The sequence below is a fragment of the Bombus terrestris genome, chromosome 3 (genome assembly GCF_910591885.1).
Source record: "Bombus terrestris chromosome 3, iyBomTerr1.2, whole genome shotgun sequence".
Classification (NCBI taxonomy): domain Eukaryota; kingdom Metazoa; phylum Arthropoda; class Insecta; order Hymenoptera; family Apidae; genus Bombus; species Bombus terrestris.
This window is the reverse complement of record NC_063271.1, coordinates 5,188,888-5,211,189: the sequence shown is the minus strand read 5'-3', so window position 1 is coordinate 5,211,189 and position 22,302 is coordinate 5,188,888. Positions and strand designations below refer to the sequence as shown.

The following is a 22,302-nucleotide window of genomic DNA, read 5'->3' as shown; positions in this document are numbered from 1 at the left end:
AAACTTCTCCTTTACCGTGTTTATCGTTCTTATTTTGTTTTTTTCATCTCGAAAGAGAATTTGATTTTGATTCACGAGGATGATTTTTAATGGAAATATACAATGACTCACGAAGGTATTTGATAGTTTATTTTACAAATTTGTAATTTAACGAACATACCGAAAGAAATGAGACCTAAACAAAGAACGCCATACTTTTAGAAATCTTTTTACAAAAACTTGTACATCGTTTAAATCGAAGCACGAGTTTTTCATTTCCGAAGCTGAAATATATTGATAACTAGTTGTTGGCAGCTGCCTTAGAACCGAAGGGCAATTTCTTAAATGGAAGCCCGGTTGACTTGTTCCGCCCATTTTAAATAGCTGAGATCGGAGATAATGAAAATTTCAATCATCAGTCGATGCTTCATAGGCTGAATTAACGGCGATAAAATTCTAATTAAAAAACGAACGTGCCATTATTAATAACAAATTAAAAGGGACGTAACTCTGAGATATACTTTCCCAACAATTTCCTTCGGATATTATCATCTTTATCCTTCTTATGTTTTCTTCCCTATTTTACATTCTAATTTCCTCAATCTCAAAGACGTTCTACAAATGGCTTTCTTTCAATCAAAAATATCCTACAAAAATAAAATTGGCGTGTAAATGAAGGAACAGGGTTATTAGTTCTCAAGAGAGTTAAACGAAGTACGTGTATAGTCATAAAGGAAATGTTTGAAATCGATTCAAGACTTTTTCTCGCTGCGATCGTCAGCTCTGTGTTGTATTAAAATAATCGCTTATAAATTTTCATGATAAACGTGTTAATCATTTATAAATTCGCACGATAAATATGGGGAAACTAGCAGGCATTTCTGAATTAATCAGACATTAGCTTAGATAATAATTCACGATAATAAAATTCGTTCTGAGAATCTCACGAATACTCGTTCCATGAAAAATTCCAATTCCCCCCCCCCTTTTTTATGGGATATTAATATCTGTAAACCGCTGGATCACATTTTATCACACATTATCGTTCTCGAGTGGGAACTATTATGATCGCAACCAGTTTCTCATTCACGATGAAACACATCCTGGGAATAACTCTCGATAATTTTCAACGTCGAAATTTTCCGACGCGATTAGAAAAATCGAGTTAAAACCAAGCATCGACTAACGCTATATTCACTTACACCACTATGATTTTCAGCACGCCGTGTGAACCGTTCAGGAGTTATAACGTTTAACCCTGTAAATTGAAAGATAGAGAAAAGTAACGTTACCAACATTATTATCTAAATTGACTTTGCCATTTACTGTTATTATACGCCACTTCCTTGTAGTAAATGAACTTGTGGAGGTAACTCATCTGTATATATGTGTTTAGAAATTAAATATTAATCTGTACCCGTGTAATGAAATTGAGAAATTTGCAAACAATGAAATTGATCACCTGGTGGCTTTTGAATATCTCACAGCTGATCTATTCTCTGAAAAAAAGCTAGCTTGATCCAAGATAATAATTAATCTCGATTCTAGTATCAATTCGATTGAATTCTCGATTCTTATCGATTTCAAGGTAAACTCTCGTCTGGTTTTCCGGTATCGATCGTTGTTCGTTAACGTTGCTCGCGCTTATCGCAACCGCACTGTCCGACCGCGGAAAATATTTCGTAATACGCGACCGCGTATTAGTTTATTGGAAAACTATGGTAATCGCAATGATCCCTGCTTGAGCGGCAATTACACGGACGGCTTCCGAAACCGCGGAACCGAGGCTTTTAGATAGGCAACGATCCGGGACCAGCGATCGGCTCGAATTAACGCGTATACGCAAACCAAGATTCCTAAATCGCGCGAACGAAACCCGCTGGAAAATCGGCCAAGCCGCACGAACCATCGATCTCTCGGTGAAACATGTTTGTTTGTACCCATGTTCCTGTATCGTTGTGTAATATCCCACACCTCGCTGAATATTTTCCACGTGTAAATTGTATGTTTTTGTTTCCCTTGCTTGAAATATCGAGACTCGATCAGAAATTGTTGTGTCATGCGTGGTTGTATTTGTAGGTTTTCCGTTGAAGGTAAAAGGATAATAATTGGTAGGGGATGATAAATTATAATTGTTCGGAAACGCTCGTATTGTATTTTGAATAATTTGCGTGAATAAGTACTGTTTTTCATCGCTAAATAATTTTTCACGTTTGAGAGGAATACATATGACGTTTTATTGCCGATTTTCTACCGTTGAAAGAAATATCGGAGAATGGTTGGTATTAGTGATTTCGCGTTTCAATTTTATTTCACAGGCTGCTTTTAAATCATTAAAAACTCTCTTGCTTGTTATTTGCCACTGTGTAATAAGGTTTTCGCTTAAGATTCAATAAATTAATATGGTTAAATTTTTATCTCAAAGAAGCTTCTAATAAGAAATTTGTTTCATAGCGATGACCTATTGCTCGAAAATAATTCGTCTCGGAATTGTTGCTGTGGAATTGTAAGATGATGGCAAGAAACGGTAATTTAGGGTAGAAAATTGATACAAAGCGTAGAAGGTAGCATTGGAAAACTAACGAGTCATTGAATGTAAGAGGTTTTGAAATTGAAAATTGACACGCGATTACACGTGGTAGAAGAAGAAAGTCAATGTGCGACGAGAGGCAGAAGTTTTCGAAAATAGACGTCGATATGCGACGAGGGAAAATGTCTGTGAATTAAAATTTCACATAAATAGATGTAAGAAGAAGGTTCTAAAACTGAAAGGTGATGCACGACAGCAGCAAAAAGTAGTTTAAGTTAAAAAATTGATATAAAGCATTATATAAAGGGTAGCTTGTGCGAGAAGCAATGTGTAATGGAAGGAAAAAGTTTCTAAGGATAAAAATGGATATGTGATAAAGAAAAATGTTATTTCAGGTAAAACTTGGTTTGTGGTCGAAAGAAAAAGCTTTTTCGGCTTGAAAGAAGGTATATGATAGTAGAAAAAAAGTAATTTAGAGTATAAAACAGAAATAGAATAGATGCGGCAGTAGATGATTGATAGAAAATGTCCATTAAAATTGCAATCTGTGATGTTTGATTAAAAAAAAAAATAAAAATAAAAAAGAAACTATCTATCACGCGATTGGGGAAAACATATTTTCGATTGAAAGTATAATACGAAGCAATGGATGAAACCTTCTGAAGTTGAAAATTGATACACGAGGAAAGTAACTGTTTTTTTTTTTTTAACTGGAAATCCATCTCGCGTTATAAGAAAAAAGTTTATAGAATTGGTAATTGACATAATTTTACTTATCTCTACCATATTTCTCAATTTTGTATAATAACTGAAACTTTCTCACGCAGTCCTATCGAATTCGAACGATTTCGATCTCATTCCAACGTTTTTCGTAAAATCTCGCCAAAATAAAAAGAAATGAAAGAAAGATTAACATTGTATTCCGTGAATACGCCGGGCAAGATTCTTCGTTGCTAGATCCAATGAAATCATCGATGAGAAATTCGCAGGAAGAAACGAATAAAATCTTAAACGAAGCGAAATTTTAAACGAAATTCTACGCCAATGAGACACGTACACGGCTACAACTTTCGTAGCCTGTCTCACGAGTCACTTTCGAAGGTATATACGAGCAACCGGGCGATGAATGGACCGGAACAGGTTCTGAATCTTATGCAATGATAAATGAGTGACCCCGCGGCATCGGCTTCACCTGCACACCTGGACGGCCCTCTCGAAGGAAAGGTGTGTGCGTGTCGACGTTAACGCGCCGCTCAATGGGTCCTCGCCGAACCAACATCCACGTGAATTAATCGATCAAATAATCGTTTCCGGGAATCGCCGCGAAACTCACCGCCGGACATTGTGGGAACTCACGATTCGCGTTGGCTTGTCGCGGAATTTAATCCTCCACTTTCGCTTATCTACGCGACCCTCTCGCGTACGTAATTGCACGTGCAAGGAAAAATCCGTGGTCTTCTTAAGAAACTTTATGCGTACTAATGCTACTAATGCTCGTTTAACAAATTTGACGATCTTATGGTCTATAGATAAAACGAAATGAATATTATTCTCTGTTATATCAAAATGAATTTGTTGCCCTAGTTGTTTCGTATAATACGAAATATGCAGAATGAGGCAAAAAACAATTTGCCTCCTCCTATCCGAAAATTATTAAAAATCTCTCCCCCATCAAACGCTTTCTATTTTCTTCGCTCATTTCGCGAACCATGTTATACAAAACGAAAAAGAAAGAAGAAAATAAAACAGAACTAGACAGAATCCAATATAGGAGGAACAAAAAGATCGGTGATAATCCCATCGACGAGCGTTGAACGGAACATTTCACAGCGTACGAGGCAGTTACCTATTAAAGGTATCGCGCAAACGCTTTACCGATGAAAAAAGCCCGTTGGAAACCGGCCGGAAACAAAGTGCGTCCTACGTATCAATGGAAGCGCGGCCGGAAGCTGTGCACGGGCATCAACGCGCTCGTACCTTCTCTGTCCGGCGTGTCAATAAAGCTTCGCCCAATATTTTCATCTTTGCGCTGGCTACGTGTCACTGTCGTCTCGCTGTCTAACACGATATATCTTTATCAACGATGTTACGACGCGACAGGTACCGCGCCAACGTGTTCGTTTATTAAAAATAAAGAAAAAAAAGGCGAGAGGGGAATAAAAAGAGGAACATAGAGCGAAGAGAGGAAGAAACGAGCAGAAAGCGTGCGTTAATTTTAGCGAAGTTGATGTAACGGGCCGTGACCAATGTCGGCTTTCCTTACAACCGGATGGCCTTCGACTAGTCACGCTGCTGTTTGAAAATTTCTTCTTCCGTAATTTTTACATCATTCGGTGATTCGAAATAATTCACTCGGTTTGTAAACGAATCGAGGATTTTAAATTGCGAGAGACGTTACAAGTTGAGGAAGGCGTTGCGGATGTTAAAGAATTGGAAACGAAAGTTTTAGACATTTTCTCCAGCAAAATATCTACCAAAGCGTTAAATGCAATTCCCTTTGCGAAATTCTGAAATTCCCTCAAATTTTAACTATCCATCTCCGCGTTTCTTAGATCCATCCCAAAATTCCATAGGAAATTTTTAAGCATTAGAACAATCACTTTAGGATTCTTGAACTTGGAATATCTTTCCTACAAATCATAAGGGTAACCAGATTTCTGAAACCTTAACGAGTACGCGTGCATCTAGAGTATGAAATTTACGATTGAAAATAATTCTTTAGGATTCCGAAAGTATCAAAGATTTTCCACTTGCTCTGAACAAAATATATCATTGAAATAGAGCGTTTTTGCATTATCCATCAAAGCGGATCGGTTATTCGATATTTCGGATAGCTCCGTCTACACCAAATTTCAAACGGACGTGACTGGTGGCGCGTTGAACTCGTCGCTACCTTCGACCCCGCTAGACAGCTGACTGATTTGTAAACTGAATAATTCATGCCGGAATAATTAGGCGTTTTATGCCTGCCGCGACCACTAACGCGATTCAATTCGCGTGGTTATCGCTCCGCGTACGGGCAGAACGGTTTCCCTTCGAGACTGTACAAGGTCGGTGACCCTTCGGATTAAGAGTCGAAGAGCGAACGAAAATCAGTTCATATCGGTGACAGTATGCAGATCTTTCTTTGCAAATTTCCGATAATTTAAATGAAATTTGATAAAATGATAAAACGCTGTGCAAAAGAAGGAAAGTGAAGCGGAAAAATGATGAAATGTCTGTTTCCCTTGCTTGGAATAAATATGCTTTCGTTTCCCATCGGAGTAGCTTTATTAAGCCTTTGTGCTTGAAAATAATTTTGTTGCGCGCTCGACCAACGAACTAGGTACACTTTTACAGTGTAACTTTTTGAAACCAAAGGTTTCTCTTTCGAAAAGAAGAAGGCCAAAAATATTTATAAATTTGTTCGCATAGTATTCTTCTTCCCTTTTTATTGGTGAAAGCAGTACGAGAAACAATTTTCATGACTGTGACGGCGCCAATGGAACACAAAGGGTTATTGAAAGTACCGTTTCGTCGAAGCCGACATACTTGCCGTCGAGTGCCATACAGTGTTACTATTATTTTCAGAAAATATTCTTCCTCTGTATTCCATAAAATTTCTGCAGATATTTATTTTTAAAGCTGGCATTGCTAAAAAAAAAAGGGAAAGAAATGGAAAGAAAGAGAATGAAGGAATAATATGTTCTTGAAGATATAGCGCGTTTCATCTGTATCATTAACTGCTACATAGGAAAATGATAGAAAAGCGTACCGAACATTGTTACGCAAAAGCCATCGAAACTGGAACTTTCCTCGAGTGTCCAATTACCTTTTCAACTATGTACACGATACTGTGCTACTTTTCGATCCGGCCAATCCCGTAATAGTATCGACCTCCTAACAATTTGAAACTCGACACGCAATTAAAACGAAAAGTACAAACCAAACTAGAAATAAACGTAAAGAAAAGAAACATTAAGAAACGTAGTATAAAAAGCTCGGTCCAAGTTACACAGATGTACAAGAAGTAACTTTAAACTTCAGCAACAGCTTCGATCGACGATCGTTCGTTATCGTACCATGTGTATGTACGTGTACGTGTACGCGTACATGTATGTGCGTGCGTTCATGTATGTGTACACAAGGATGGAGGAAGAGGTGGGCTGAAGTTGGAACGGAAGGAACTTTGGCCTCGCGAGTCCCATCCAGCAGCCCGAAAATTATGGCCACCTTCCATTGTAGTAATTCAAAAGATGGTGGTGATTTGTTGTTGAAGAGAAATCGTTGCGCTCGAACTTAATTTACAGCGTGGTCCCGCTGCCGGCAGGAATTAAAGCGTCCAGTTCCACTGACGGCTTTCAAGGGGGCTGAACAAAGCGTCCAACGACTCGGAAACAGCTTGTCGTTCCTTTACGCTTTATAATAGTCTACGCGATACGCGCGAGTCTTTATTCCGTTCTCTACCTGATATACAATTAATTTTCACGTAATTTTAATTTTAATCCAAATTTTAGGAAATTGTATAGTTCTTTAGCGCGATGAATACCAGATATACAGGGAAGAAAATTAAGTGGTTCAACTGGCGCGTTTCGCTGATGCTAGCACAGGTACATATGTTCATTAGCAGGTAATTAGAGGAAAAATATTTTCTCTCCGTCGAGGTAATTAAAGCTTCTCTTTGTTAGTTTTCGGCTTTTAGAGACACGTTTCGCCTGTTCAATTTCAAATTGAAGATTTCGGTAGATTAACTCGGCGTGTTGTGGTCACGTTTGAACTTCTCCGCGATTACGGCATACGTGATAATTGGCATTAAGAGCTGAGAACCATACACAGATACTTGGTGTTTTTTTATATAGTCGCTGTTAAACTGGAATTTTGCTAAGAGTCGGTTTTATACTATTCTTTTATACAAATATAGAACTTAACGACTATTTTTAAAGGACTTACATCCTTCAGCCTAACAGATTCTTTCTTCTTACATCAAGAAAACCATCAAACATGTACCCTCTGGTGATCTAATCTTTGTATTAAAAACTTCATTCGCAAAATTGGAATATGCTAAAATCCAACCAATTATCTATCCCTATATTCACAGTGTAAAACAGACATTCGATTCCATATCACGATATCAAGTTTCCGAAACGGGAAGTCGACTAAAACGAGCCGTAAAATCCTTAAGGTAACCGGCGCGATTGCTGACTGAGAAGAAGATTACACGAGAAGGAAGCGAGAGGAAATGGTTCGAGGCGTTTTCCTTACCGCGAGTAAATATTCCTCGCGGCCTCGCTAGGATCAGAAGAATCGAAAGCGAAAAGAAGGGGCTGTGGAACAATCGTTCAACCCCGGGCATAACCGGCGAGAGCGAATCTCGCGTTTTATCGAATATCGATCAGATTTCTTCGCCGTTGTTGTTACTGCGGTTGGTCCCGCGTTTGATTTTCTTTCCCCGCCACCCGCCGTTTGCGGAAGATTCGCTACGAATGAGAAATCAGAATAACGGGAGAGGAGAAGCGGTTTGTTTAAAGGGTAAAGGGAAATCAAGTATTTCGCCCGATGTTTGCGGGCAAACACGATCCGCCTATCCTTTATGCAAACCGCGCTTTCTCGAATTATTTTGCAGAGACCATTGCACACGCGTGTACGCAAGTTGCGGAATATTATATGCCCCGACGAAAAACGCCAGAGAGGCGCGTTTTCATCGAAATCGCGGACCAAATGCGTGTATGAAATGATACCGTTGAATAAGATAACGGGAATTAAGAATTCTTGCTGCCACCGCTTATAAAAGTCAGGAATCTTTCCAGTTAATAATCGTCCGAGACATCTTTCTTTTAATAACAGCGGATAGAAGAAAATTTTGAATATAGAATTGAATGTATTATAGAAAAATCAATAATAGTTTTATATATATATATATTAGGTCGTCCGACAAGCTTCTTTCGTTTTATAAGGAAATAATGGATACAAATTTTCCTTTTTATATTATTCTATCGAATTACCTATGATCCATTTTGTTCTATCAAAATAAAGATCACAATGTTCGACAGATTAGGTTTCATGTTTGTATAAAGATACATCGTTGTGAAAGATGTGTCTGTAAAAGAAGGACACTTTTCCGAAAACCTAATATACCAAACGATAACAGCTTCTAACCCTTGACACATTGCAAATATAAAAAACACTAAACAGAGAATCATTTTTATACAGGACTTGTATCTTGCCAGAGAAACTTAGCCTATGCCAACGCTTATACCGATAAACAATTGCCGATATAATAAACAATTTGTAACATCATTTGACGAAAGAACAGAGTACGACCATCGTTGAAATTGCAAATCGTCCCAAAATTGACGATCGAAAGTGGTGTTAAAAGAAAACGGTGTCAATGACTTAACGGAGCATAATTTTCACGAATAGAAAACTACAAATTGGTGGATCGGAACCGGCAGATCATCGCGGAATATTTCAAACGCGTCCGCCAGTTTCTCTGTCCACACTTCGCTTCCCACGTTCCCCACTTGGTTGCCCCTTGTTCTTGTTGACTCAGGTCAGCCTTAAGGTCTTTGAAATTATACGACCGCCATACGGTGAACATCTCGTGACTATTCACCAAGTGTGTAACCACCTCGCCGCCGAGCAAGCAAGAATTCCGCTCACGGACGGACAGTTGGATCGTTTGATCGGCAGAAATGTTACGTAATATACCTCGCCGGCTGCCCAGGCTCGAGATCCTCTCCTCTCGTTCGAGTATGCCGGCGCGGCGTCGCTTTCGACGAAACTGGTCCCACGACTTTCGCGAACGTTTGGATAACAGTTCCACTGTGATCGTGTTTCCTCCCGAATATCTCTAAACTTTTTATAACTTTTTTATATTCTCTGGAGAGATTTGTTTATATCCTCTAAAGGATATCGCTATTATCGTACACAAACCACGCTTAGTATAGTTAGAATAAGCACAAATGGACGTCGTACTCGCGAAATGAAGTTAACGCTTGTTGCGAAGAAAATTAAACTATAGCGTACGTTTCGAAGATTTTATTGAAAACCTGTTTTAGCGGAACTAACGTTTGATGTTAGGATTCTGGTAGGTTTATGGGCGGCAGTGTAACGCGTGTAATTATACGAGAAAGCAGTCAAGTAATTTAAGAGTGTATTTTTAATAGCAGCTAATCTTAGACTTTTTGTCTTGAATTTGAATATTACAAATATGTAGGACACTTTTCATGAAATTAACTTTTACTTTTATTGAGATTAAAGTACTCTCATATGAAACATACGGTATAAATAATATCGAAATTTTTATTAAAAAGGAAGATATAAATTGGATAGAGGAATAGCTTGAGGAATTGGAATATTCCGGAATGATTCTCTGATTTGAAAGGATTAGAAAATCGAGAAGGACAACAGTGACCCAGTGTAGACAGATCCTTCATACCGAGGTGTGCTCGCCGAGCCACGTTTCGTGAATACCAAATTAACGCCTAGTTAACTTCCGACGAAGAAAGTCGTTTGCATGTTGCACACGAACTACCTTCTCGCGTGCGTGCAATTTCATGCCGGCCAACAACGGTTATGACTTCATTCCGTCCTCTGAATCTCGATTTCGAAATTCGCCAGCATCTCTATATTTGCTAATTAGCTGCCTTGATAAAGGATCTTGAAATAGCATCCTTCGTAATATATCACATTCTTAATGGAAGCAACTATTTTGAGCGTGTAAAGAAGAGCTTTAAGATCTTCCATTTCTACTGTTTTAATTTTCAATCTTGCAATTTTTAACGAAGCAACCGCTTCTGGTATTAGACAAGGACCTAAGATTTTCAATGCGTCCATTCTTTTTTATTTTCCAAGACACGAACGTTTTTAACGACTGAAATATTTTCCTTGGTTAAATTTAACTCCAGCATGTCCAGTGTTTCCAATTTCTTTGTCCTTTTTAAGAGAAATTGACGCTATTAGCGCAGCGATCGTTTTAAACGTGCAAATAGAACTGAAACATGCGCGATACTTGCAATTTTTAGCTTTCGAAAAGGCATTGAGAATCGTGTCAGTAAGCTAAGTGCTTGTCTAAATAGCGAAACTCTCGAGCAGAACAAAGGCTTCCTCCACGAGCAACTAATTTTCAAGGAATCGACCGAGTGGAATCGGTCCTTTGACGATCGTAAGAGTGACTCGCAATTAAACGCAATGCAAATCTTTTCCTAAACGTTCTTAACAGAGTCTTGTACAGCCACGAAGAAGCTCTTCACCGAACCGAGGCAAGAACGTCGAAAGGAAACAAACGGTCGCAATAATCGCAATTGTACCAATTTTTTAATCACCCGAAGCCAGAGTCGATTTCTTTGACCAGTCGAACGAGACACTTAGCTTCGTCTTTGAGCGAAACAGAAATCCAACGAACGATGAATAAGAACACTTTCTTATTCGATCTTTCGCGGTGGTTGTTCTGGCCTAGGAGGAGCGACTAATCGAAGATGGATAATTAAGTCGCCATCGACTTTATCGCGGATTCAGTGAAATTCTTTGATCTAAAGTACGTTGTTAGAGCCGATCGAATCACGTTGAAGACCACGTTGCGAATGCTGCTCGTAATCGAATGAGTGTTTACCGTGTCTTGGAATTTATACGTTTGCGTAATATATTACGAAGAGAAGAGAAATAAGAAGATTAGAGTAATCGCTTTTATACACAGAAGTAATCGTGTTTGCACAATTAACGAATTGTTAATTGAAAGTAAATAATTGATCTATAGTTATAGGGAAAGATTATTGAGGAAGAACAGATTCGAAATCACGTAAGCTGTGATAGGATGGAAACAATATGCGATCGAAATAATTAAAAATAAAAGGTCACTCGTTATTTAATCGTTAAACGCTTGAAACCACTAGAACAGGATAAATAAATTTCCAATCCATGAGAGATGAAGAAGAGGAAGAATGGTGCGATTCGATCATTGTCATACGCCAAGAAGGCGAACCGATTTAATTGATTCGCCGACCGATTCGTCAACGAGCTCGACGGCATTTTAATCGCGGCCGTCTTCGATGAAACCCGACAGATTTATAAATAGTCCGCCTGCGTTTTCACGTTCTTCGAACGAATTTTAAAGAAGCCGCTCGCCGCTTTAGTATACATCGCACTAATTAGATCGGTTAGACTGCTTCAACTTTACATGCTACATTGCGGCAAAAGAGAGAGATTCGCGCGAAAACAAGGAGAAAAACGATCGGTTTCACGATTCGATCGATCCAAAGTCCGATCAGGTATGAACGAGCGTTCGCTTTACGAATTTTCATAGAACACGTTCGAATTTCCCGTCGATGTCACCAGTCATATTTCCTTCGTGCTTACTCTTATTCTTTGATCGTCTATGGATACCTGAACCAGGAGCTGAATTATTGTTGCGACGACTTTCTATGTTATGGAGGACTGTATATTGATATTGCGAGTGATTTATTGAATTACAGGAGGATTTTCCGTTACCTACATATTCAAACGTGTATCATACATATAATTTCTACACTTGTACGTATATACATGTAGAATTACGAATATTTGTATGTACGTGGACGTGGATTTACGATGTTGTTCACAATAAACGTGTTAATTACGCTAAAATACAGCTAATTACGTATACTGTCATATTCACGATATAAAATAAATACCTACTATTCCAAATACAAGCTAAAGCCCTCCAACTAAATTATTATCGATACCGATTTGTCGAATTAGAGAAAGGCTGGCGAAAAGTAATGGCTTTGGCGTTTTTTGAACAGAAAGGAAGAAAAGGAAGGGAAAAACGATTAATCGTCGAACAGAGTAGAAATCGATTCGAATGTTTCTTAAGTTAGTACGAAGTTTGAGTAATCGAATTGAGGGCAGGTTTTAAGTGGTTTCGATGGCGAGAATTAATGATCGATATCGCCGAAATACGATTACTAATACAAAACACGTATCTCCGAGAAGCGATCGATTCTAGTTTTTTGATAAATAATAGACTGCCGATTGGTATTTATGCAAATTTGTATCAATATAATTAATTGCGAGGTATCGTTCGAGTAATCCTACGTAATATCCCAACTTTTTAATGTCCCAGCTTTCTTTAAGCATAGAAATTACTTAAGAATTTTTCTCTAAGGAATGACACGATCACTTATTAGCGCAGAACATATCCAAAAATTATTAAAATGATGAAATTACATTTGTATTAGGAAATAAATCAGTAACAGATCCGACCAAAATTGTTCAGAATGGAATAATCGCTGCTGAGAAAACGAATACACTGGCACGTCTCGCGGCTACATGCGATTATGCGATTCGCTAAAATTCGTAATATGTTCCGCCGGTATTAATTATTATATTAATTATCAATATATCGGAGCGGCCGTCACACGCGCCGGCAAATTTATAATTAAATGTATTCTGGACGGCAGCGGGATTGAACCGTCCCCTGTCCTGAATTAATTTTCAACGTCGAAACGCCTAACTTGTCACGTAAACGGCCTCCGGTCCAGGGCCATTCGATCGTGCGCAATTAACATGATCAAAGCTTTATGAATCACTAAACGAGACTTGTCCAACGTTCTCGACGTACATCGTGTGTGCTTTTGTCACGATCGATCGTTTCTGTAAATCGCTTCTGAAATTACCAGCGCAATCCTCTTTTTAATCGTAATCGGCCGTAGCCTCGACAGATTTTTTGCCAAATATAATAATCAAGTCTACTAAAGTTTATTTAATAAATTCAACGATAAAAATTATCGAAGTAACTACTTCAAGAAAAACTCTACATCTTTATTTATGTATATCCGTGACCTGGACACTGCTATTACGCAGAAATATCCTAAATAAGGAGCGGTGCATATTATTGTACCCTTGAGTATGCATTATGTTTTGGGTTGCAGGATTTAGGAACAAAAGAACTAATAAACAGATTGCTATTTATGTTCCCTGTAGCCTCTAGCCCAAGCTATAAGCTTAAATTTTTTGGTAATGTCCTTTTGCTATAAATATATGAACGTGCTCCCTATCATCATACATTTTATTGTAACACTTAGAGAGTAAGGATCTGAATCATAAACTTATACTTATCATTATACTTATACCTTTAATTATTTCAATATACTTTTCTATTACAAATTCATCCACTCGTTCTTCGATCGGTCAACCTCAACCTCAAGAAAAATGAAACATCGAACAAAGCCGGAGGATAATTTTTCTTCGTTCTCGTTTGTCCAATGTAAAAATTTCGTTGACAAATCCAATCCGGAGGAGTAAATTACAAATTTTTATTGATATCAGGAAATTTAGGAAATTGGACGGTGCGGAGGTTTGAGTACAAAACAGGAGGAAATACTCGAGTGAAGTTAATCGCGATCAAAATCATTGACAAAATTTAATCGATTAAAATTTTAGTTGTGCCTTCTCTAACCACATTACGAAAGGTATAATTTAAAAGGATAATACTTTGACGTTTCGTAATAATCAATTAAAATTGACAAAAACTTGATCCCATTTTACGAGTTCATCGTCCTTGTCGATAGATTTGATCGACGAAATCATGCGTCACGATGACTGTACCTAATCTATCTTCCCTACCTATCAAATTCTTTATCGAAGTCTGCCGATTAAAAGACCAAGCATCTACACGACGATATCTGGAAAGAAAGGATGAGTGTACACGTAAGAAAAAGCAGGGCAAGATTCTCAGCCGATCGCGGAGGTAAACATGCCATCCGACCATCAGCTGGCATTTAGTCAGAGGAGCGACAAGAACCGAGCTCATTCACGATTACGACGTGCAGCTTAGCCGTGAACACAGAGAGACACGACGGATACTTTGTACTAGTTTTTCCAGGCCGGCCCTCCACTAGCTGGCATTATTATGTGTTCTCGGTACGGGTAATTAGCCTGGACGCAGTAGCGTGTACGCGTATATACCGGGTGACCATGGAGCACCAGGAAATCGTCGACCTACCGCTGTAACACGCTCGCTACGACTTTCCCTCCTTCTTTCTTTCTTTATTCGTCTCTTTTTTTCTTCTTTGTTTTTTTTTCAGGCGATTCGCTATTTGTACGGTCGATATAGAGTGGCAAATGCCGCTGGAACGGCATTTGCTTTGTGATTTTCACAGTTGATTTTATTCGAAGGTTGGACGCAAGATTGACGATGTTCGAGACTCGAGAAGTTATAAATAAAATCGAACGTGTTGAATTGAAAAATCGGGAATTCGATCGGCAGGAATTCTTAGAGTATATATTGATTTCGGTGTTAATTGAGGAATTAAAATAATCAGCAACTTTGGTCAAAGTTTGGTTCAAATTAGGTCGCAAGCAGCATTTCAAAACATTAAATGTAATAATTAAAAGTTCGCGAATGGACTTACCGGTATACCGCAGTGTAAACGAATCAAGGGATGCTCTGGTAAAAATTACACGTAGAACTGAGTTTCCATCATAAATTAAGAATATGTAAACATCGATGGAAGCTTAAATATATTAATTTGAATTAAATATAAATGTTGAAATTTGGAATGTATCTGCTGATCAAAGTTTAAACGTATTAAATCATTGAAACTCGTATAATGTATCTATTTTCGCGCGTATAGATAAATAAATCATTAAAGTAACAAAATTTTACTATAAATTACTTCAAAATTCCTAAGATCAAAGTTACAACAAATATACAAAATTCGTCGAGACGCAAATAAGCGATTGAATTTAGAAAATCGTTCGAAAGCAACCGATGCAGCACTTCACACGGAGAGTCGCGTTTATAATTTACTTCGTTTCAATTAAGTTTCGAAGATTAATTCCGGTTAGACGAGTTAACAATGAAGCAACGTGGAAGCTCGCCAAAAGCTGGCAAGATGACAGAATCGAAATGGCGTAAGAAGGACGCGACCAGTATGTTCGATTAAAAGTTAATCTGGCATAAATGGAATCGATACAGAGAACCGCGGAAAGATCAGAGGCCTCCGTCTCCTATTCAATATTTGCCCTCGTGTGCAGCTGCGAAACCGGCCACGCCACTTTTATTTTATGAAAATGAACATTTCCATTCCATCCGTGGCCGATCGCAATGTCAAAGACGACCATGACGGCCGCGGAAAGTGAAAAGAATACCTTTCAAACTATTAACCACGGTTAAAACCCGTTCGAAAGTGTATTAATTGGTCGTTACAAGGGGACCAAGGACGCCATTTATTCCCCTTCCTGTCTCCCCACCTGCGTTTTCATGGAATGCGTGGACGATACACGAACGAAACACAGGAAAAGGATGTCGAGAGTTAAGAACGAAAATTGTTCTTGCGGTTTTCGATGCGGTTTCACCAAAAACTTTGACTCCACATATTGTAAAGGAACTAAATAATTGATGTTAAATATGCTTTTCGAATTTTTGCTATTATTCTGTCTATATAATGTACACATAAAACTACAATTCTACGTTATAGGTCAGATAAAACCCGATCAATTAAATTTATGTTGACGGGAGTAAGAAAAAATATATGAACAGAATATCGAATTCTATCCTCGCGAGTTAAATACATTTGCTCAGGAGAAACTTCAGAATAGAAAAAAATTTATCACCAAGGAATCTTGGACCCAGGACAAACGAGAATAAACATAAGGAAACGTAGAACTGGAGAAAACAGCGAATCGCCTTTCTTCTGCTCCGACGTTACTTTCTTTACTTAATTCTCCCTCTCAAAACTTTCCTGCTTTTAACCAAAATCTCTGCCATCAAGTTAGCGCCAAGTTAACCCGACAGTCGCGTTTCTTATCGTCATCGCGACGGTATTTACGTGCAAAAGCTCGACCAAGCTATTTCCTGAGGACTCTTGTTCCCCGTGGAACCAGCAAAGGGAGACAGTTCATCGAGGTCGAGTGCCGATTCGAGGGTAGAAAAACCGGGTCGAGTAAAATCGAGACGACGGCGAACTTCGTTCGAACGCGTTATATTATGCGACAGACTTTGCGGAGTGGCATCGGGACGCAAGAAGCGTCGTCCAGCTTGGCTGCATTACGGGTCAGAAGTGGCTCTATCAGGACGAAGAACCGTAACAAGGAGAGTCCCGCGGGCGCGTTAATTAAGCTAGAAAGCTCGTTTTCGACGTTGTCTATCCGGGCTTGGCCAACTCGAAAATTCTCTGTTCATCGTAGTCTAAGGATGTCGATTTTGTTCCGAGATATTCGAGAGAATATCCTTGTTATTCGTGAGACATTTACTTTGTTTTCGATAAGAAGGATGTTTCGCGATTGGGGATGAATTTATTTCATATTTAAAAATCTCGATATAGTCAAAACGACCGGTCAGAGAAAATTGGTAAAAATTATCAGCTTTGCTGGTAAATAGCTTCCTTTGCAATTTTTTTAATTTCAAAAAATCGAGAGTATTTTCGTATGTTTGAAGTGATACAAAATGTCTATTAATCGTGCTTTTGATTAATTCGTATGGAAAAGGTGAAAGTAAATTTTCAGGTTTAAGAGAGCCGAATGAAAATGTTGCTGCTCTTAATGTGGGAGACCAAAATAACGATAAAAATTAAATTGAAGATATTGGAAGCGGAAAAGTAGGAGAAGAATTTCAATTTGACGTCTCATAAAGCCAAAACCTGACAGCCACGTTGCAAGTATGTACCATTGAGGCTAAATAGAGCATACAAATCGAAAGGAAGATTGATGGAAAAGCTAAGATCAATGAATAACGGAGGCGAGCATCAGCCACGATACACGACCTTCCTCTCCTAATTATCCTAAACGTAAGTCGATATAATTTATCTCACGACGTCTTTTCTATTAAAACTTTGGCCACTTGCATGAAGGATGTCAGCGGATGAAGAAAACTGCTGAACCGAGACCGATCCGAGTGGAGAAACTCGACTTTAAAAGCTGAAATCCTCGTTTGCATAGATTTACGCGCTCCGTTAATAAATCTACCGAAAAACGCATATCTCGATGATTATTAATCAACTGTTATGTTAATAATCCTACAAAACGTAAGAAGACTTATATACAAAGAATATATAAACGAGTAAAACGACAGACGTAAGAAGAATAACTGTGCGAATGAACAAAAGAAACGAACATATCAAGCAACAAAAGAACACGTGTATAAGAACAAATATGCGAAAAAAGAAAGAAGAAGGAACGTACGAGCAAATAAAAACACACATTAGAAAAACATACTTTCATTTCGTTGGTATTTCCTAATTTTCTTATCGGGAACCTTCCATTTCATTTTTCCATTTCAACGGACTAAAATTTCTTCAACTTTTTCAATAAATAAACAAGTCCCCGAATAAAAGTGCTGATATTCTTATGGCTGGTAGCGTGTGTATCTATCCCAATTGAGAATTTCGTGTTCGTAAGATCTCAATCTCAGAATCAATGACAGCCTGGCCAACCAAGTTAAAAACTAACCGGTGTGAAACATCCGGCGGAATCTTCGCTGGATTCGACGATATATCTCGCGCGAGCCAGATGTTTGGCTGCATACGCCACCTCCAATAAACCGGGATAGTTCCATATCGGTGGACGGCAGCGTATCCGGCAGTTGGCACGGAATCATTTTAAAATAGGAAGAGACGAGGAGTAGGAGAGGAGAGGAGAGGACTGGGAAGATCTGGTACAGTTTTACAGCGAGAATGATATATAGATCGAGGCCTGATTCGGACGTACCATGTAAGATTCATTCGCCAAGAATCGGCCGATCGTTCGGATAGGAACAGAAGAGAATCACTTAGCCGATCGTCGAGGGAACGGGACATACGAGATCGAATTCGAGTAAGGGCGGATTCACGAGGAAAGGGGAGAGAGAAAGAGAGAGAGAGAGGTAGGGGAGAGGGGAAAAGAGAGGACGTCGCGAGAGATAATGGACGTCGGAGAAAAACCGGTGAAATCTCGCGAAAGATCGAGTGGACGAGTACCGTGAATGACGCGCGGATTTCGTGCGTGATGAGTGACGGCTAAAAAACAAAAAGAAAAAGAGGAAGAAAAAACGTGGTTCACAGTTGGATGGAAAATATGTCTTCGAGTTTGTTGATGCTCGCGTTCCGATGGCTGGATCGTTTTAGGACAAAATATTTGTAGAATAATTAGCGGAAGGGTCGATCGTACAAATAAACGTGATATCGATTTTGAAAATCATACGACAATTTTCCGTAAGAGTAATATCATAGAAGCGACTGTTACGGAAATAGAGCTGAAGTCGACGATTACGGAAATAAAAGATTCTGTAACGCGTGTACTGGAAATGATATTAAACAGCACGAGATAACGATACAATTATTTCACGAAGCAAGTTTATTTAAAAAGATAGGACGCAATGTTTGTTTTGTAAATATTAGAAAAATGAAACGAGTTTAAATTTGACTGATAAGAGTCAGTCTTAAATTTGTATACTTTTGTCCATCCACCTGGAGCGATGGGTAGGACAAATTTTAAGGTTTCGACGAACATAGACGGAAATATATGGTGGAAATTGTTGTGGAGGGACGTTTCGAGGGAATTAGAGGAATGAAAGGTCTTGCGATGTTTGTGGCTTCTTGCGATGGTACAAATAGATAGGTGTTGTACGATGGAACAGGATGGACAGCTGTCGGATTCGACGTTGCAGCGTTTCAGGAACCGATATGCATCAGCTCGGAGACGATGGAACGTGGAGTATTTGATGCGATAGTAGATCGTTTCGTTAGATAGTTAAACGTAGATTCTTTTGCTAAATGCTCTCAAGATACCATCGTTATATGAGCGACAGTACTAAGGGAAATGAAATTATTAAATTCGGGAACTCTGGCTACTGATAGCATTTATCAAAAACGTGGAAAAATTGGAAAAATCTCAAATACCATAGCGAATATTTAGCAAATTTCTCTTAAAATCAGTCACCATATCAACATCCACCGAATAACAATAATTTGGCTCGATAATTTACAAAATTCCCTCGTTGTTCTGGATATTCCATTGCGGCGAGCCAACAGAGTCCTGAATGCACCAGAAGACATAACGCTTTCTAGAGCATACAGCGCGTCTTGAAATAATATATTTCCGCAGAAGTTTGAGACGCGCGGGCGCGAACGCGAGGCTCGTTGCGAGACAATAATTCCGCGTCCCGGAAGGGGACGAACGCGACACGAGCGAAACAGCTAAAGTTCTTAGACATTTACAGCGGCCGTATAACGCCGAAAGCGTGCGGTCTGCTAAGGTACGTAAACTCCTGTTGGCCTCCTGACTTGGTCCTATCGTTGAGCCAACTATTCTTGGACATTCGCGACGCTTAACTGCACACGGTGCCCTTAGTTGAACATTCAAACGACGATTCGCCTGGATCGTTAGCCGAGGATCGAAAGTTGGAGAAGTAAACGAGAAACGATCGTAAAGTTCTACCTGAGATCGAGTAACGCGCGTTCGGTTCTCGATTTGATGATAGAAAAGAGAAAAGAAGGAAATCGCGTAATTTGCATCGACCACGCGAATCGGTCTAAATACATTTCCATTAATTAACCAGTTCGCTCTTTCCAGCTTTAAAAGCGAAGCTTTTAATTGATACGAAACAGTTTCTGGAGATAACGGTCGAACGATCGTTCGTTTCCCGGAAGTAACGCTTGATTTCACGTATTAAAATTTCAAGTACAAGGGAAAAGAATCGTCAGTTCCAACTGCAGATCGAAACTTTGCTATCGTGTGTTTAAAAAATACCATCGAGAAACTAGTACGAGTACTTGAACATACTAATTTTCGCAATAAATAGCTCGTAACTTTTATATACATTTTCAAATTGGTTCTAAATTTTGTCAATGTAATCATGACAGTGGTGTATCGTTACGACGCTAACCAAATTTCAAAAAAAATTTTATATGACACATACGATATAGACATAAAAGTGTTTTATGATAAATGCCCAAATACTTTTGTGTTCCAACGTAATCTCTCGGGAGCCTTTAGTTCCAAAGCGCACAAAATAATCTCTATCGTACGAAGGAACTTCCGTTCGCCAGATTAGATACGAAGAACAACTGGATCACCCTATCTGGCCAGGTAGTCGGTCCTCGCACCGAAGAGGACAAACGGATCATGTCCGAACCTGAAAAAAATCCGGAACACGACCGATCATGACGTATATGATCGATCGATCGTCCTGCGGATGGATTCTGGTAACGTAATCGTGTCGGTACGTTAACCCTGATCCGCAAGAATTGCGCAACGAACGATCCATGTATCGAACAATGGCGTGTTTCGAGTGCTCCCACGACGAACGACGTGGGAAAACGCGTATACACGCGTGCTTTCATTTCTGACATTTGCCGATGATACGCCGATTAGAGAGACTTTCTTTCTCTGAGAATCGATCGATACAGCGGCCAACAATAGCGTTTCGTTATTCTTCGCCCCTCTTCTGCTCTTTCTCTTTTTCGCCGGTCTGATCGCCAGCGATAAACTCTGAACCGTAATGAACGGGCTACGCGTACGAGGAAGTATTACTTCCCTCGTTACAGATCAGCCGCGTTTTAATCAATCCCTCGACGCGGCAAAGTACGGTTCGCCAAAATGGAACGAAGTTGATATCCGAGAAGCGTTCTTTGCTTATCGTATGTTGAGTGGAGTGTTCGGTTCGAATACAACCGAATTTTATACGACAATCGAGTTACTTGGAAATCTAAGTTCCATCAATTTTGTTTTCTGGATACAATTAGAAAAAGGACATTCCGCTTAGGATTTCGATAGGATTTGTGAAGAATGTAATGGAAGAAATGTAATAAAAGTAGTAACTTTTTGTTATATTCATTAAGAACATAAAAGCACTCTTCCATTTTTCAATATTTTAAAAATGATAGATTCTATATTTTGCATGGAGAAAGACGATCGTATTTCCTTCGTTATCAAACTTGCCACTATGTTATACAAAGATAATTAATGGATGGCGATAAAGCTGTAACGCGCGAGTTCTACAATTTCATCGATAAAATTACTACGATTCCCTAACAACCTTAAATAAAACTAATCGAAAAAACGAACACTCGTTCGATTAATCTTACGCAAAACGATTTATTAACGCTATTAAATTTCCGCTGCTTGTAACTTGTAAAAGTTCACCGATAATAAGACTGTCTTTAGTAACTTTAACCAAGACTAATTTAGAAGAAAAAAAAGAAAAAGAAAAATAGAAGCTACTCACCAGGTTTGATCTGCTGAGGTTTGGCCCTGGCCCATGAGGTGTGAAGCATGAAAAGCAGCAGGAAGGCGAGGATTGCTCTCAGGCTGGCCAGGCTCATCCTGTTCTTTCTGCTGGTCGACATCCACCCACGAAAGTAGACTTTTCAACGATTTCCACGATACTACGATTCGATGTCGATCGGTCGAAACCGAGCAAACGCAGGGAAGCACGTTATTGACTGGACTACTGATCGACCTCGACTTTACCTGAAGTCGTACACCACGACGAGGACGAGGACGTGGATGAGATAAGCGTGCAACTCTCGAAGGAGGAGAGAACTGGCCTCTGTAGAGCGGCTACGAGACCAGGCGAGGATCGAGTGAGTGAGGATGGACTGACAGACGTGCGGGCGTACGCACGAGTCAATGAAGTGAGTGGTACTCACCCGTAGAAGCCCTCACCTTACCCAACCCAGACCTCGTCCCCTCGCCTCTCTCGCACGTCTCCCTTTTACCTTGGCTCCCTTCTTTCCTCTTGTTCTTCCTTCTCTTCTTCTTCTTCTTCTTCCTCTTCTTCTTCCTCTTCTTCTTCTTCTTCTTCTTCTTCTTCTTCTTCTTCTTCTTCTTCTTCTTCTTCTTCTTCTTCTTCTTCCTCT

The 22,302-nt window shown here is 39.3% G+C and overlaps 1 protein-coding gene across 2 annotated transcripts in view; it reads right to left on the bottom strand.

Annotated features, from left to right (window-relative positions):
• LOC100644164 overlaps window positions 1-22,088 on the bottom strand; it is a 61,930-nt gene extending 39,842 nt beyond the window's left edge. For both annotated transcript variants that reach the window (XM_048404219.1, XM_048404220.1), the window contains exon 1: window positions 21,669-22,088. In XM_048404219.1, coding sequence (XP_048260176.1) covers window positions 21,669-21,789 — 121 coding nt within the window. In that variant the 5' untranslated portion in view covers window positions 21,790-22,088. The remainder of the gene's footprint in view (window positions 1-21,668) is intronic.
• Window positions 22,089-22,302: the final 214 nt, after the last annotated feature.